The sequence below is a fragment of the Conger conger genome, chromosome 1, assembly GCF_963514075.1.
Source record: "Conger conger chromosome 1, fConCon1.1, whole genome shotgun sequence".
NCBI classification, from domain to species: Eukaryota; Metazoa; Chordata; class Actinopteri; order Anguilliformes; family Congridae; genus Conger; species Conger conger.
Window position 1 is genome coordinate 83,754,303 of NC_083760.1, and position 17,510 is coordinate 83,771,812.

Genomic DNA, 17,510 nt, shown 5'->3' on the forward strand with positions numbered 1-17,510 from the left:
CAACGCCAGAAGGACAAGCACGCAAAACCCGGTTTGGCCCTCGTTAAATTCCGTCATTGCGTTGGCGTGGGGTTTTACAAATGGATGGGCCTTGAGGGGGGCAGGGGCAACAGTTTCCGGGGGTAAGAAGTGGAGTCTTGAATTTGTGTTTAATCGTATTTTACCATGTGCATGTTCAAAAACTTACATTACATTACATTACATTACATTACATTACACTACACTACATTACATTTACATTTACATTTACATTTACATTTACATTTTACATTACATTTACATTTACATTACATTACATTAGGCAGACACTCTTATCCAGAGCAGTTGATTAGACTAAGCAGGAGACAATCCTCCCCTGGAGCAATACAGGGTTAAGGGCCTTGCTCAAGGGCCCAACGGCTGTGCAGATCTGATTGTGACTACACTGGGATTCAAATTGTACTTTTAATTAGTTCTGCAGCACCATTACAACTATATTACAAGCAATGACTACTGACTGACTCCTTGGAGAAGAGAACCAAATATTTTTTGTAGTGTGTTTTGAATATGCATCATGCATATCAATAACACTGTAGGCTATATGTTCAAACAATGTAGGTTATAACGTGGATCACTGAGGTGTCCCTTATGCAATTCTTTAATGTGATTCTACATGACACAAGGAGGCATTTTACTTAAAATTTTTATTTCAAACCAGCAAAATAATCGTCTCGCGGTTGTATGCCTCTGCTAAGCAGTCGAATTGCAAACTCATTTGTGTTACCTATAATGAAAACAACATTAAATGATTTCAGAATATTTAGTTAAAGGCAGAGAAGTGGAATGATAAAACCAGGAAAAGAAAACAATTTTTAATCAAATTGAACAAGTTTAACCAACATTGTATGAATTTATTTGATTTGCACCATCCTCGAGTAGTCGAGGAGGGTTAGGGTGGCTGTGCAGGTCAAAGTGCTGCTTAGTTGAAGAGGAAGAAGGAGGCCAGAGGCACCAGGAGGAGGAAGAGGATGCTCTGTCCGATGCGCAGGGCGTTGTTGCACAAGTTTCCCTCACAGCAGTGCAGGTCCACAATGGCTCCCAGTTGAGGATTCAGGGCTCCAGAACAGACACTTTGGGATGCACATCCCTTCACCGTCCCAACTGGAGGCACTTCAGAAACAATGGGAAGAAAATGTAATTTTCAAGAAATAATATTGATGCATCTGCCTAAAGATTCTGCCAAATTCAATAACTCCTCCAAATTACTATAGCCATAATAATTTACCAGGTGGAGATAAGTTCTCACATGTTATGTAAAGAGTAAGAACCTGCCTCATCACTAAAAACAGATGTATAATGAATAATTCTGATTGAATGTGGTATTTATTGGTTTCAATACAATACATTTCAGCTATAAGATGTTTTTTACAGAATGGTTTCCTACACAAATATTCTGTCAGAACATTCTAGTTTGCATTATGCAAAACAACATCAATGCCCAAATAATGAATGAATAATGATTAATAATTAATTAATTAATAATTATCAATGCCCATATTTTTAGTTACATTTGTGCCATGTCTATTCCCAGCATAAAATTACGAGATAAGATAGTTCTCACCTGTGACCATAAAGCAGCGATCTTCACCTTCCTTGCACTCCATAGTACTTGTGCAGTTACCAGGAGCTAGACAGGTGAAACACTTTTTTCCACTGGTGCTGGATTCTGGTAATGCTATAACTGGATAATAAGATAATGTGTGAATTCTGGAAGTCAAAAAGAGACTTAAGAAGACGCAGGGAGCTCTGCCTTTTCATAACCATAACAAAGTAAAAATAAAAAAGTTAAATGGGAAACATTCAAGTTATGTGAGCTTGGAGTTGATGTCTAATTGTGAATCACCGGACTACCAATAAATCAGCCATTGGTTAATTCAGAGGTAAACCGTGACCTAATGAGGGAAATTAAACCATTGAACAAAAATGTCACTTAGTACCCTGTAATTCTCATGTCAAAATGTAAATATGGAATATTTACCTGGTGGTTCTTGATTGTTGCACAAGTTGGATTCACAGCATTGGGTGTTAACAGTTAACATCAAGATTTCACTGTTAATAGATCCACCGAGACACTGAGTTGGTGCAGTGCATGACTTAATATTTGTAGTAGTCTGTATTCCTCCTAAAGACCAAAAGACAGACGGGTCAAGAAAGTTCAAGAATAAAAATCAGGATCAACAAAGACAATTTGTCTACATGTGAAATATGCAACACTGCTGTTGCCAGGAGTTGTATATCTTCATCTATCAAATAATGCAATACAGTGATGAGACAGAAATTCATTCATTTTTATATTTATTTAAAAAATCTAAATCAAAGCCTGTTACATATAAAACACCCTGTAGGGGACATGAGTTTTTGGTCTAAATCTCTTACATTTTTTGTCACCCATTTTATATCAAAAAAACTTTATGTTAACTTTTTTGCCAGGCCTCATCTTTTTTAATATGTGTTTCACTTCAAGGCAAGCCTCAACAAGCCTGTTTGTCCTGTTTTTTTTTCAACCAAACCAGTAGACAAAAATAATCTATATCTTGCACATAATTATTTGCACCTAACCCATGACAAACTGAAAGACTGAAATCCTCCTCATCACAATTCAAATGATTCTGCTTGGAATCACTACAGACTATTTGCCTTAAAAAAATGCCTAGTGCAAATTAGAGGCGTTTAGAGGTGTTTAATCAGCCGATTTAGTAAAGGCTGATGGTAAAAGAACACCTGCTACCATGCAGATCATGTCGTCGTTCTCGCTCACCCGCAGTGACTGCTGCTGTGACACTGGCACATTTGGTCTGACTTGCTTCACATGTTTTTGTCTGCGAACACGATCCAGTACCAGTGACTGCACACTCAAAACAATCCAGTGGGTATGCTAAAACATATTTGGAAAAAAACACTTATTTTATTCTTTACAAATATACAGTTGCAGACCCTTCTAAAGTAAGAGCTCATTTCTATGTCACTCTTTATCAAAAGTTCTATTTAAAATCAGGACAATAAAAACAAAATATAATATAACACAAAATAATTACCTCAACTGAATTTGGCATCTAAACAGAAGTAGCCAATCTCGCCTAGACTAAAGGCTTCTCAGTTTTCAAGAAACTGAGTGGGTGAATATTTGAGAAGGGCTGAACAATAGTCTGTAGGAGAATACTGTGTTAGACAACGTAGCCTACATGTTAAACTAAACCCCACATGCCATTAATGACAACAATTTCAGTTTACATTATTGCTTTCGAACAGTCACAAGAGCAAGTTTTAGTGGTATTACCTTTGGAGAAGAGTGCGCACGTCAGGGCAATGGTGACTAGTTTCATTGTGTCCAGTATTATGCGCGCAATCCATGAAAAAACAAGACTGCGGCTGCGTTTATATACTGTGAACCTAAGGAGCTTAAAGGCGTGACCCTGGTATAGTTTCAAAGCACTTTACATTGACATTTACATTTTAGTCATTTGGCAGACGCTTTTAATCCAAAGCGACTTACAAGTGCATAGGTTCTTCCACAAGTCATAGCATCACATCCATAACTAGGAAAATACATAGGAAGTGCTGTTTTAAACATATAGTCATCATAAGTGCAATTTTTTTTTGGGGGGGTTAGACAAGAGGGATAGGGATATCAGAAAGGGGGCCAGGGGAAATCAGGAGGGCGGACTAAGGTAGAGTTTGAAAAGGTGTGTTTTTAGTCTGCGTCGAAATAGGGGGAGGGATTCTGCTGTCCTGACAGTGGTGGGCAAGTCATTCCACCACTGAGGAACCAGAACGGAAAACAGGCGTGAACGTGCAGCTCGACCTCCAGGTGCTCATAGTGAGGGAACCATAAGGCGACCAGAGCTGGCAGACCGGAGTGGTCTAGCTGGGGAGTAGGGAGTGATCAAGGATTCATTCTCTGAATAGAACTGTTGTCTTTAACAATTAAATTTTTCTTCATAAAACCAGTCTCTGTGGTGGCTAACAATTCGTACTGGGCAAGTACACACTCCAGTCTCTGTTGGCTGTGGCTCCATCTCAGTCCCAGAGTTTGGTAATGGTTCAGTTACATTGACAACAGCTCTCATGGACAGCTCTCGGTGTTAACATGGTCCGCTCTCTGTGTTAACATGGACAGTGGCGAAAGTTAAATGGAGAGAATACAATCGTGAACGAAAGGGAGAGGGATCGCAGAGCAAAATAACCAGTAAATAACTAACTGACTACCTAATTTAGAAGATCAACATGGTTCTCATAAGGTATGGAAAGGCTTTTGGCTGGGCCTCAAACAGGCAGGTTAAATATTAAGGACATGACACCAGACCATGTGGTAGGGTGTGTCTAATTCCAAAAAAACCACAAGAGTAAATATTTTGCATCATTCACCCTGCTGAACCGGTATCCTGTATCCTTCCATCTGTCATCTCACAATCAGAAAATAAATCTGCAAATTTTAGAGCTTCTATTTTCCATTTCTTATTACATTCTTGTTTTTTTTTTACTTTGGCATCCATCAAATGAATTACATGACAATTTACAGACACAGCATGTATCTCCACCATGTAAGTAACTGATCCCAGTACCTTGCTGATTTTTCCTTTTATCCCAGCATACATTGGGTGAAAGGCAGGAATGGACAGGTCACTAGTCCATTGCAGGGCACACACACCATTCACTCACACACTCATACCTACAGGCAATTTAGACTCTCCAATAGGCCTAACCTGCATGTCTTTGGACAGTGGGAGGAAACCGGAGTATCCCGGTGGACTAGTGACCTGTCCATTCCTGCCTTTCACCCAATGTATGCTGGGATAGGCTCCAGCCCCCCTGCAACCCTGTTCAGGGTAAGCGGGTTAAGATAATAGGTGGATTGATTAAAACCTGGACCTCATGCATGCAACGCAACCCAGTGGTGCAAACTGATCCAGTAGTAAGCCAGAAGAACTTGGAAGAGACTCTTGGTGGATAAAAATGAATTTGTTAATTATTGGTTAATAGGAGGATAAAAATGAATTAGTTAATTATAGGTTACTCTAATACATTGGCTCACTAAACATCAATTAACACTACCTGATTTGTTATATAACTTTCCATGTCTTATAGTATAAGTGGTTATATAACAAAGAGAGGCCCTGGCCAACGGGGATTTGAACCCAGGACCTCCGTGCTGTCAGACGGCAGTGCTACCCTCTGCACCATCTGTGCCACCACAGGTTTTGATCCATGACAAAATAAAGATACAGTACATTTTATAAATTATCAAATAGATCAGGACCCTGGCCACGTTCCAATGTCGGCTGAAGTCTTGTGGCCGGATAGCCTGAATTTACATAGTTTTGAATGCTTATGTTGTGGTGCATGGAGCTTTAGCACTCAATATAAATGCTCAACATGTAGTATATCATTATCTCAACTGAGCAGAGGTGAGCTATTAATAAATGTTGCTTCTAGTGGCATCATGCATCAGCGGAGGGTCTGTGAATGTAGCCAGCACCTGTGGACCCATATTGATTCTGACCTTCCGATAGTGTTCTCAATCTCCATCAGCAAAAGCAAATCCTCAGTCACAATGTGAACAGCTCTGTCATAGTTGTATCTTCTTAATTCAACTATGACAGAGTAGGGGAGACTTGCATATTTGCGTTGGTGCAAGAATAATGGGTTTGTTTTGACACGTGTATTATAGCAATGTGCCTGTCACGTGTGAGTGGCTGTACAATTTTTAAACGTCATCAAAAGTAATTAACAAAGCTTTTTCCAGTTCAGCTGGTTGTACAGCCTTTTATTTTAGTCCAATAGAAATAAAATGTACTCCATAAGCATGTGTGACACACCTCAACTGTATTTATCCCTGTCGCGTAAAAACTTTGAATACTGATTTTGTGCCTTTGCTTACTCTCTCCCGCACTTTCTGCTTTCAACAGGATAGAAAAATATGTTCATTAGCTAAACAAATATGTGCATCAAAAACATAAAAAGGTGCTGACCATCTCCACAGAAGGTTCGGGGTAATGCTCACATTACAATGCAACAGCATAAGGTTCCAGAAAATGCTTTGTTATCACCATGCAATGGGGGTGAATGACCGCAAAATATTTACTGTAACTGTAGATACTGTTGTCTTGTGGGGTTTTTTTTGGAATTAGACACACCCTACCACACGGTCTGGTGTCACCTTTTTAATATTTAACCTGCCTGTTTGAGACCGAGCCAAAAGCCTTTCCATACCTTTTGAGAACCATGTTGATCTTCTAAATTAGGTAGTCAGTTTGTTATTTACTGGTTATTTTGCTCTGCAATCCCTCTCCCTTTCATTCACGATTGTATTGTCACCACTTAACTTTCGCCACTGTCCATGTTAACACAGAGAGCGGACCATGCTTACACAGAGGGCTGACCATGTTAACACCGAGAGCTGTTCATGTTAACACAGAGAGCTGACCATGTTAATACAGAGAGATGTCCATGTTAACACAGAGAGCTGACAATGTTAACACAGAGAGCTGACAATGTTAACACAGAGAGCTGACCATGTTAATACAGAGAGATGTCATTGTTAGCAATGTTTTATTTATTTATTAAGTAATCAAATCAAAGAAAGTTAAATTGGCAATACATTTCACTTAACTTAGTTAATCTCAGTCTAAAGGAAGTATACTGTGTCATTACAACACTTCCAGTTTCACCGCAGTATAAAAATGAGGTAACAAGCATGCAAAATCCCTTTGTCATCTATCCCTATGTCAATAATTGTATTATTTCTTAGTTTACAGTATTTCTTACTCATATTTATCAAAGGTGCCAATAATTCTGGAACCCACTGTATGTTTTCCCAGGAGATGGTTTTTTTTTTTTTTTAAACCCACCAAAAACATCTCCATAAACAGTATGATTTTTTCAGGGCAGTACAAGGGCTGTTGTCAAGCAAACCTCATTTATCAACATTTATAATAGGATATGTCCATATTAAAACTTTCCTCATACCAGTTCCTCAAAAGTGGTTCGGTAAGAAGATTACATAAAGCCTATTGTTGAGCTTAATTTTCACCAAATCTGCAGCTGCACCAGGTTTTCAGTTAAGCCAAGTAATGTTTCAATTTCCCCATTTCTTTTAACTTTCACTTTGAGTAGAAGGTGATCTGCATTACAGCTTGTATTGTCACAAAGCCAAAGATGCTGAACAAATATTCCCCAAAGCAGAGGTATGTTTTCCCAGGACAGGACAAGGTGTGTTGTGCAAGCTATTAAATCCTTCCTCCAATCACTGTGTGCCATCTCCTATCGCAAGTGAGTCATTTTTATTAACTGTTTTATTAACTGCACCTGGTTTTATAGTTTTAAATGTCTTTTTTATGCTTGTGCTTCATTTTATTTATCCATGAATACAGTTAAAAAAAAACACTGAATTTAAAAAACCAAAGCCACCAAAGCTCCATACAAACAATAAAAAATAATTTCAGGACAGCACAAGGTGTGTTTCAGAAGAAAACCTAATTTATCAGTATATGGCTGGATATAACTAAATTAAATTAAATGTGTTTAACTGCTAAATGACTGTAATGAACTACAAGACAGCAGGGACTGTGTTGTGGAGATGAGGATTGAATGATGTTTGAATGTATCTCTTCATGAAATCTCAAGCTGGTCTTAGCTGGTTTCAGCAGGCTGCTGACCTTTGCAGGATGAGGGCCAGTGTCTTGTTTCTGTATCTGTCCTGTGTGTATTTATGTTTATTCTTGTTATTTATTCATTTTTCATACATCCTCGGTTCTTGTTTTCCATTACAGTTCTCATTTGTCATCCCCTGTTATGTCTCCGTCTGAATGTTTACCAGCCTAGTCACTCCCCTGTCTGCAAACACTCGCGATTCTTACTTCCTGCTTTTTCTTGGGAGTTAAATGTTGTAAAGCACTATTCTTACTAACTACTACTAATCTAGGTATTGTACAGTACTAATCCGATTAATACACTTACTGTCTAACTAACTAACTAACTAACAATCACTTTTATTGGGTAGTTTAGAAATATTCACGTAACTAATTCACGAACGCAATCTCTTAGTTTTTCTGCACTGTTCTATAACTCCGCCTCCCTATGCTATCCCTAATTACTCGCTTAGTTTCAGCGAAGTGTTCGCACCTGTCTCTGACAATCACTACGTCTTCAATCTATGCAAATGTCGACTCCCTAATCCGGAGCATGTTTGGTTTGGTTACGTGCATCCAGTCCGCGTTTTGGTCTCCCTCCCGTTTTTATGTTATTACCCTAGTATGTTTCCCCACCTGTTGTCTATTTGTTTAGCCCACCTTTTTCCCAGCCCCGCCTAGATTGTCACCTTCCCTCATGTATTTAAACCTCAGTCTCTGTTTGACCAGTGTCGGAACGTTGATCAGTTTTAGTGCCGAATTCCTCGTAAATCTAAGTCTTGAGATTCCAGAAAGACTCCCCTTTGCCTTTGATTTCCGAGCCTGCCTTACCCTCTTGTTTTGTTTGCCATTCAGATTGTCTGATTTTTGATATTCTGCTTTGTTCACCAACTACGATTTTTGCCTACAGCGTTTTGTACTTTTGCCTTTTGATTTTTTACCTTCTTGCCTGTTTTTTCAACCATTCTTTTGCCTGTTTTTGTCTTTGTATTGGATCTCCTGGCTACGATTACGGACTAATAAACTACGATTTGGATTATCCTGTGGTGTGTCTGGGTCCTCAGCGCCGTACATAACAGCCAGATGCAGATTGTGGTTACAGCAGTAGAGGTGGTGGGCTGAGGAGGGGTATGTGGAAAATATTCTCCAAAAACAACATTCTGATATCTAGTCACGATCTACTGTGTTGCTATAAACATGACATGTAAACCAAGTCACACAGGACCACTCAGCAACACACATCATGCACAATTCACATGTACACCAAACATCATGCATAAATTCACCATGGCCCACCAATGGCCACTTGAAATACCCCATTGGTCTCTGCCCCAAATAGTCACCTCTCTGCTTCAACTAAAATAAAAGTGTATAAATGAACATTAACCCACCAATCACCAACAATCATAATGACCACATAACGTCCAGCAGCAGCAGTTCCAAACCCTGTTCCTGGTGATCTACCATCTTGTAGGTTTTCACTCCCTCTCATCAACTTTGTAATACATTCATGACTGACCTATGCTGTACCATTTCCTCATTATCGGAGTTGGAACTTTCCTTTAGCTTTCATTAATTTTCCTGATAAAATCTTGGCAATTTATTTTTGTCCACTCCACTGGTCTTAATCTCAAGAAGCATATATTCTAGCGAAAACTGTTGTTCATAATATTTTTTTTAATATCACTAGAATAGGTTTTTGTGAACTAAGACACTCGTATTATGTCATACATTTGAAAACACTTTAACCGTTTATGCCAGCCATCAGGAAGATAATAAATAATAGAGATATTCATAAAAAATAAAAAATAAAATAATCTTTAATTTTTACAGTTGGTTCTCTGATATCATTCGTCTTGTGAGTCAGCTCCTTGACTCACAATGTTGCTAATTCAATGAGCAGGAGAGTTTTACACAATGTTGTTAATTCAAAGAGCAGGAGAGTTTTACACAATGTTGCTAATTCAATGAGCAGGAGAGTTTTACACAATGTTGTTAATTCAAAGAGCAGGAGAGTTTTACACAATGTTGCTAGTTCAATGAGCAGGAGAGTTTTACACAATGTTGTTAATTCAAAGAGCAGGAGAGTTTTACACAATGTTGCTAATTCAATGAGCAGGAGAGTTTTACACAATGTTGCCATTCTCCTCCATCTCACTTCTCTACTCCCGTGATGTACCTGTAGGAGATATGGGCTTTATCTTTAAAAAGCAATAATAGTATTATGTTTAGAACCTTTATTTAAATCTAGGATGATCATCTAACTCAAACTACCCCTAGTTTACAGTGATGCCAGCTTTATCGATACTGCCCAGAACATTTTATCTGAAAGAAAATTCAGAAGGACTCTGATGCCCTTTGTTATTTTGTATAACTGACTCTGAGACAATGATCTATTCAGAATTGCCCTTCTGTTGTATTGTTTGGATAGTATGTCTATGATAGAAATAAAACTAAAAAAGTAATTATTATATATGCTAAATTTCACACAAATATAGATTTTTTCATGGGAAACCACTTTTTATTGTAATTTTGTGTTTGAATAGTACCACTGATAACTGTCCACTGATAACTGGAAAGCTGTTAAAGCTATGAATAATTGTACGATATTTAATTTACTATGATTGTGCGTATAACCAGGTAGGCTAGACGAGGTAGGCTAATTATTATTATTTTATTTATTTATTTTTGGCCTGTAGGGGACGTTCTTAATCTCAAGAACTAAAAATTCAGTTTTTGGTTTGTTTTTGCAGTTGTATTATATGTAAAATAATAATAATAATAATGAAATATTTAAACTTTTTTGTGTTATACGTGTTTTTCTTTAATTTGCGTGTATCTGTTGTGGTGGCCCGACCAGGGATCGGTACACCACTGGGGTGGAACGGCCCGTGCGCCGGCGCCAAGAGCTGGGGAAGCTGATTAACTACGAATATTTTCCCATGTCCTATTTAAGAGAGCGGCAGCTTGGAGAGAGACCGGAAGGGGAATCAGCACCAAGGCTAGCAACCCCCTGGGCGAGCTGAACCAAGTTCGGGAAAGAGAGCGGCGCCCTTCAAAAGGAGAACACAAACGCCGCACGGGGCTCATGACGGAGGGAGGAGATACCCGGAGCCAGTGTGCATGAACGCGCAACCGAACGAACGAACGAACGGACGGACGAAAGAAATAAAGAAATAAAGAAATAAAGAAATAAAGAAATAAAGAAATGAATAAATAAAGAAAGAAAGAAAGAAAGAAATAAATAAATAAAACAATCCACCCCAGGAAAACGGGGAGTGATTTCGGAGACGACTGAGAGAGAGCTCATGCATACGGAGGAAACCTCACGGACGAAACTTCAAAGTCCCGGATTCACGTGAGCGTATCAATACCGCCAAAAGCCTCTCTCTAAACCAAGACGGGATCACCCCAGACGGGCGATTAGGCGTGTACGGTGCTCGCCAGACACAGGGGGGGCAGCGCCAGGGTTGAACGGCCCCGCAGCGGGCTAAAGACGGAAGAACGCGGCCACGTGAATTCCGGCCCTTTTTGTTTTCTCCATTTTCGGACTTATATTTTTTTCCTTTTTTTCCCGGTTTTCCTTTTTGAATTTTTTTGGAAAAGAAAGCACTGGTCTGTGCTGGACCATTGAGATGTGCCCTGAAGGCACCTAAAGAAAAAAAAGAATAAATAAAAATAATTTTCACAAAATTCACAAAATTCACAAATTCGACTCTCTCTCTCTCTCTCTCTCTCTCTCTCTCTCTCTCTCTCTCTCTCTCTCTCTCTCTCTCTCATCCAGCAGGGCACCACACTGTATGCATGTATTAAATTTAAGATATAGGCAAACAATAAATAAAAAAACAGGTTTCTCCGTCAGCCGATCTGATATGTAAAGACATGTATTCACACATAGAGGGCAGCGTAACACAAAAGATTGTATTTACTGAACTTGTAGGCCTATTGGTTAGTTTCATTTTCAGGCTACTTCCAGTTCCCACTGCGAGGGATACGAGCTTGACAGGTTTCAACGCTTTTCCAACACCCAGGTAAGCAAAGTCTTATTTTATAACTCAATAGTCGATACATTGGACGGCATTGTGGAGGAAATTAGTGATTATATTTCCATTGGGCGACTCGGATGTGGTTCGTGAACCATATCAACTATTGGCTAGTTGACATAAATATAAATTCGTTACTTTCGCTGAGCAGATTTATGTATTTTTTTTATTCGAATCTTTTTAATTTATAGCCTACGAATCACCACAGTTAACACAATGTGTCTTTGCTGCACGTGTATTCGTCTTTTGTATATTTCTGTAAAGCGGGATTATCATAGGCTACACGACGTGGCGAATAATTTTGTACAAAATATCCTGCAGCTGGACTATTTGGTGGTCAACTCAAACGATAGCATTTGCTCTTAAGTTTGTAAACACATAGAATACCAACATTGTCCTCAGCTTTAATAACTCTTATATTCAAAAACACAGTTTCAGCTATCACTGTAACTAGTGTAATGTTTGTCCTTACTTGTTCGTCAGCTAATAGCAAATATTGATTGAATAGGATACCGTGCAGCTTGTTCAGTGTGACAAACCAGCAAACGCTGGACACGGTTGAGGTTACATAATGTACATACGTTCTATTGTACTATTACTATTACCTGGACATGATTACTACTTAAACAGCACCCGAAAATGATATGCAGATATCCCTGATACAAATCTGCCAACACTATGAATTTGTTTTAAACAACACAGTCAACATTAGGCCACCACACAAAATAAGAACCGTAAATTAACTGCTAATCATTTCTAATCCTTTTCCCTTATGCCACATTTTGGGGTGCCGCAGAAATTATTGTGCCTTGGGCCTAACCGCTACTCTAGAGACTGATGTGTGTGTGATCCCAGGAGATCAGCAGTTTCTGAAATACACAGACCACCCCGTCTGGCACTAACAATCAGGTCAAAGTCACTTAGATCACATTTCTTCCCCATTCTGATGTTTGGCCTGAACAATGACTGAACCTCTTAACCATGTTCACATGCTTTTATGCATTGCGTTGCTGCCACTTGATTGGCAGACTCGATATTAAGAAGTTGGTGTATAGGTCAACATACTGTAATAAAGTGGTCACTGAGTGCATATGTTCAGATACAAGGATATTTTTAACTGTTCAAAAGGTGTCCTAAAAAAACTTGATAAGTGGATATTAATGTTGGATATGGAAGTATATAGTTAAGTAAATAAATACATAAATAGTAAATAGTTGAATACAGAGTGCTTAATAAGCACATATCAACCTCTAACCAACATTACAAAAACAGGCTGTAAAAATCAGAAATAATCATTTAGTCTAACGCTTTGAGAGGTCAAGGGAACTCAAGGGGGAGGTTAATGGACGGGCAACGCTCACCCATCTGGACTCATTGAAATATATAAGAGAAAAACGCACACACACCAGAACATGCAACTTTTGTAGCAGTAATGACATACTTTCAGCCATAATAATGATATCTTCCACCCTTCACATGTTACCGAAAACAGTTCTACTTCTTGCCATTTCAATTCCACAGACATGCAGACATTGGAATCCATACTTTTGCTCTGGCTTTATCCTTCTCTGCATCGGCCTCTGTGTGTGCCTTACTCACAGCAATGTTTGTGTGTGTGCGTGCGTGAGTGTGAGTGTGTGTGAGTGTGTGTGTGTGAGTGTGTACTCTGTATGAAAGAATCAAGTAGCGTGTCTGCATTTGTCGCTGCGCTGGATTAAATTAACGATTCACAGAATATGCTATTTTCTTTTTCCTTTGGCAATTGAATTTTCCCGCTAAATGCGCTTGTGAAGAAAACAATTACATTCCCCTGCGGAATGAATGCTTCCGTCTCCAGCGCTATAGATCTGAACCTGTGGCAATGTGTTTCTAGTGCTTCATTAAGGGGGTAGAAAGCAACGATGGCAACGCCTTCAGAGGCATCGCTGATGATGATGACCCCAGGGCGGCAAAGACCGGTGTGACAGAAACTACCCAGGAGATCATAGCATACGACCACCCCACTGCGCCTACCGTCCGTTTGTGGGACTTTCCGGGCATCGGGACGCCCACTTTCCAACCTCAGCGTTATCTGGAGGACGTGGGGCTGACCAAGTACGACTTCTTCATCATCGTGGCGTCAGAGCGCTTCAGGGAGTGTCATGTGACACTGGCCAGCTGCGTGGCGCAGGCAGGGAAGAAGTTCTACTTTGTGCGCAACAAGGTGGACAACGACCTGGAGGCCTCCGCCCGGAGGAGGGGGCGTATGGGCTTGAGCGAAGAGGCCGTTTTGAGGGAGATACGAGACGACTGTGAGGCTGGCTTGCAGAGGACCGGGGCGGGGCAGCCCCAGGTCTTCCTGCTCTCCTGCTTCCAGCCGCAGAGCTTTGACTTCGGCCTGCTGCACGAGACCCTGGAGAGGGAGCTGGAGGATCATAAGAGGCACGTCTTCCTGCTGGCGCTGCCCAACCTCACCGCTGCCTTGCTGGAGAGGAAGCAGCAGGCGCTGGCTGGGAGCGTGTGGCAGACGGCGATGGCGGCTTGTCTGAGTGCTGCGACGCCAGGTGGCGCTGTTCACAGCAGCGTGCCCATGCTTATGAGCACCCTGCAGTCCTTCCAGCGTAGCTTCGGCTTGGACACCAACTCCCTGCTCCGGTTGGCCAACATGACGGGAAAATCCTATCAGGTAACCATAGCTCAAAGCTCGATCCTCTTCTTTACTCATTTATTTCTCCCTTTATATAACCAGGTGAGTCTCTTTTACAAGGGAGCCCAGGCCAAGGGAGGAGCAAGCAGAGATTACCACATGAAATTCAATAGAATACAAAAGCACAACACAATTACACATTAATTACACAATTACATGACTCTTATTCATGCCATTGACTCTAAAACATGGCAAAACCCAGCTATGCATTTATTGTTTGGATACAGTATTTCCCTGAAGTCTATTGTTGTCTACTACTACTTCTTGCTTTTATTTCTTGCTCCTTCCTGCTAAAATGTCATTTGTTACGGCACTTGTAGCTTGTAGCATCCTGCTATTTAGTTTGAACACCAAAAGACCCGAACTCTGATCATTTGTAATGTGTATTTCCCATTTCCCCCCAATTTCATGAGCATGGAACATAGCTCATTACCTGCGGTGTTTATTTTATACGGTGTTCACCGTGTCCTTTGCTTATTGTTTCCCGTCTCCTCCACCGACGGCACCTCTGACTGCACTCTCACCCTTCTGCAGGAGCTCTACGGAGAGGTGCGCTCCACCTCCGGCAGGGAGCTCTCAATGCAGACTGTGGAGGGCATGCTGTCCCAGGTGGCATTGGGCCAGCAGGTCCTGTCGGGTCTGCTGGAGAGTCGGATCCCGGTGCTGGGCAACATCATCTCAGGGGGCGTCTCCTTCATGGCCTCGTACAGCCTACTGAAGTCTGCCATCAAGGACCTGCGTGAGGACGCCGAGAGAGTGATGCACAGAGCTCTGGTTGGGGCAGACGACACCCAAGAGGACGTTCCGGATCCAGGATATTTTTATGCGGACTAAGGGAGCCAAATGTGACCCGGGGGAATTGGCTGGGTGATGCTGGGAGGGGAAACCTACAGAGGACTATGTATTAAAACTGCTAATGGCATGCGGATTGAATTAGCCCTGCACATTGTTGTACAGCAATAAATGATCATGAACACAGACATTTTCCAGCGTCGACTTTGTCTTTGGTCATCCGGCATTTGATGTCACTGAGGCAGTTAAAAAGTGTTTTCAAAGAGACTTTTGTTGTTTGGCTTCAGTGTTACATGCTGTACATACAGTAGTACATGTAGTCCAACCACTTTCACTGGTCTTTTCTTTTCTGACTCTGGCCCGTGGAACCAGTTCTGTCAGCAAAAGGTCAAAGCAAGAATGTGGCTTTTGTATCTGTTTCCTCTTGTGATGTCATTGTGGATAGGGCTGTCAGACTACTGGAGTAGGGAAAAAACTTTTCTTAATTGTAAAAAAAAAAAAGGAAAAAAGATCAATACAAGTACAATAGTGCTAAGACAGACTGCCGAACTGAAACTGAACTGTTTAGTCTCCAAAAGCCAGAGAAAAGAGGTGGGTCTTCAGATGGGAATGTTGGAATAGTGGAGGCAGTTCTGACATGGAGTGACAGAGCGTTCCACAGCTTCGGGGCAGCCACTGAAAAGTTTAAGCCACAAACGTGGAACTGATGAGAGTAGTTGGGTAGAGGATCTGAGCAATCTGGAGCTGGAGCATATAAAGTGCTCACTGAGTGTATAAGAATAAAAACAACAAGACTCTCAATGCCAGTGCGTAGGCTAGTATGGAATGATAATGAATTATTTCACTTTGGCAATGAGGTTCAAACCGATCTTTCATTACTTTATGAAACAAATATTTTCAGGAAATCTAACGGTCAAACGCATCAATCCGGTGCACTTTGGAAGGCTTCACATTCGGGATACAGATAGCTTTACTCATTGTTCCTGGAAATACTGTTTAAACCATTGTAACCTTATTCTGGGGGTGTCCCCTGTCACCAGGAAGCAGGGAGAACAGGGGGCAGAGCACACCACAGACGTTAGACACTAGGGTAGAAAGCTTCAGCAGAAGCCTAAAAATCACAAACTGCACCTATCTTTATCCTTGCTTCAGTAAAATCTATTCCACTACATTTATAAAAAATGTATCAGAAATGTAACATTTGATTACATCAGAAATGTAAGTGCATCATTCTGACCAGGTGTTTAGTATCGCTGCGGACTTTCCTCTAGACGCAGTAACGTTGATTTTTAAGTTGCTCATTTGAACAGCAAGGATTAGGGCTTGAGCCAGTTTGTTTGTCTATTACCTGTTAATCACTTCTACTGGTTGCATACCTGTAGAGTGATTGAACATTTGTCTTAAATAGCTTAAATAGCTGTGGAATTTATCAGTAGATTAGCTTTGATTTGATATTGCTTGTGAGCAATTGTAGGCGATTTAAATAGGCATGCTCAGACGCTAGCGTCGCTCTGTCCCAGTTTGTGATGTTATGTTTCACCCCATCCCAGTCTGCTCTCTCCCTCGAAGACCCCCCCTGCGACGTGGGCCTCCACGGCGTCGGAACCCCTCGAACCTCAGCTACCCCCCGCTGACCCCCTGTGAGGACTTTGCTGTCACAGGGGGACTATGGAACTGCCAGTCTGCCACTCGGAAGGCTGACTTCATCCCTGCCTATGCCTCCCTCCAGTCTCTGCAATTCCTTGCCCTCACGGAGACCTGGATCACACCTGACAACTCCGCCACTCCCGCTGCCCTCTCATCCTCCTTCTCCTTCTCACACACTCCCCGGCCTTCCGGCCGTGGCGGTGGTACTGGTCTTTTAATTTCCCCCTCATGGAAATTCTCTGTTCTCCCCCTCTCTGACCTGTCCATATCCACTTTTGAATTCCATTCTGTTGCAGTATCCTACCCTACTAACCTTTTCATTGCAGTTATCTACCATCCTCCAGGGCCCCTGGGAAACTTCCTTGATGAGCTAGACACCCTTCTCAGCTCCTTCCCTGAGGATGGCACCCCACTGATTCTCCTTGGAGACTTCAACATCCACCGAGAAGCCTCCCAGGCTGCTGCCTTCCTACCGCTAATCCACTCCTTCGGCCTCTCCTTGCAACCCACAAGGCGGGCAATGTCCTAGACCTTGTCTTTGTGAGGAACTGCTCATGCTCTGATTTCATGGTTACCCCTCTGCATACATCTGATCACCACTTCATCTCATTCTCCCTCCCTCTTCCTCCCCATCCTCCTCCCCCTCCCCCCACCCACACTTCCTCAGCCCGCCGT

At 41.3% G+C, this 17,510-nt stretch overlaps 2 protein-coding genes across 2 annotated transcripts; one reads left to right on the forward strand and one right to left on the reverse strand.

The window, feature by feature from the left end:
• Nucleotides 1-280: 280 nt before the first annotated feature.
• On the reverse strand, nt 281-3,374 carry LOC133127543 (phospholipase A2 inhibitor gamma subunit B-like). The gene is made up of 5 exons (XM_061240517.1): nt 3,317-3,374; nt 2,798-2,914; nt 2,018-2,161; nt 1,601-1,720; nt 281-1,149 (listed from the first exon to the last, which is right to left on the reverse strand). Exons 1-5 carry the CDS (start codon nt 3,360-3,362, stop codon nt 959-961), a joined length of 618 nt encoding a protein of 205 aa, XP_061096501.1. The 5' UTR covers nt 3,363-3,374; the 3' UTR covers nt 281-958.
• Nucleotides 3,375-4,263: 889 nt separating this feature from the next.
• Nucleotides 4,264-15,374, forward strand: LOC133137375 (interferon-inducible GTPase 5-like). Its single transcript, XM_061255660.1, has 4 exons — nt 4,264-4,277; nt 11,644-11,698; nt 13,584-14,375; nt 14,931-15,374. Exons 1-4 carry the CDS (start codon nt 4,264-4,266, stop codon nt 15,228-15,230), a joined length of 1,161 nt encoding a protein of 386 aa, XP_061111644.1. The 3' UTR covers nt 15,231-15,374.
• Nucleotides 15,375-17,510: the final 2,136 nt, after the last annotated feature.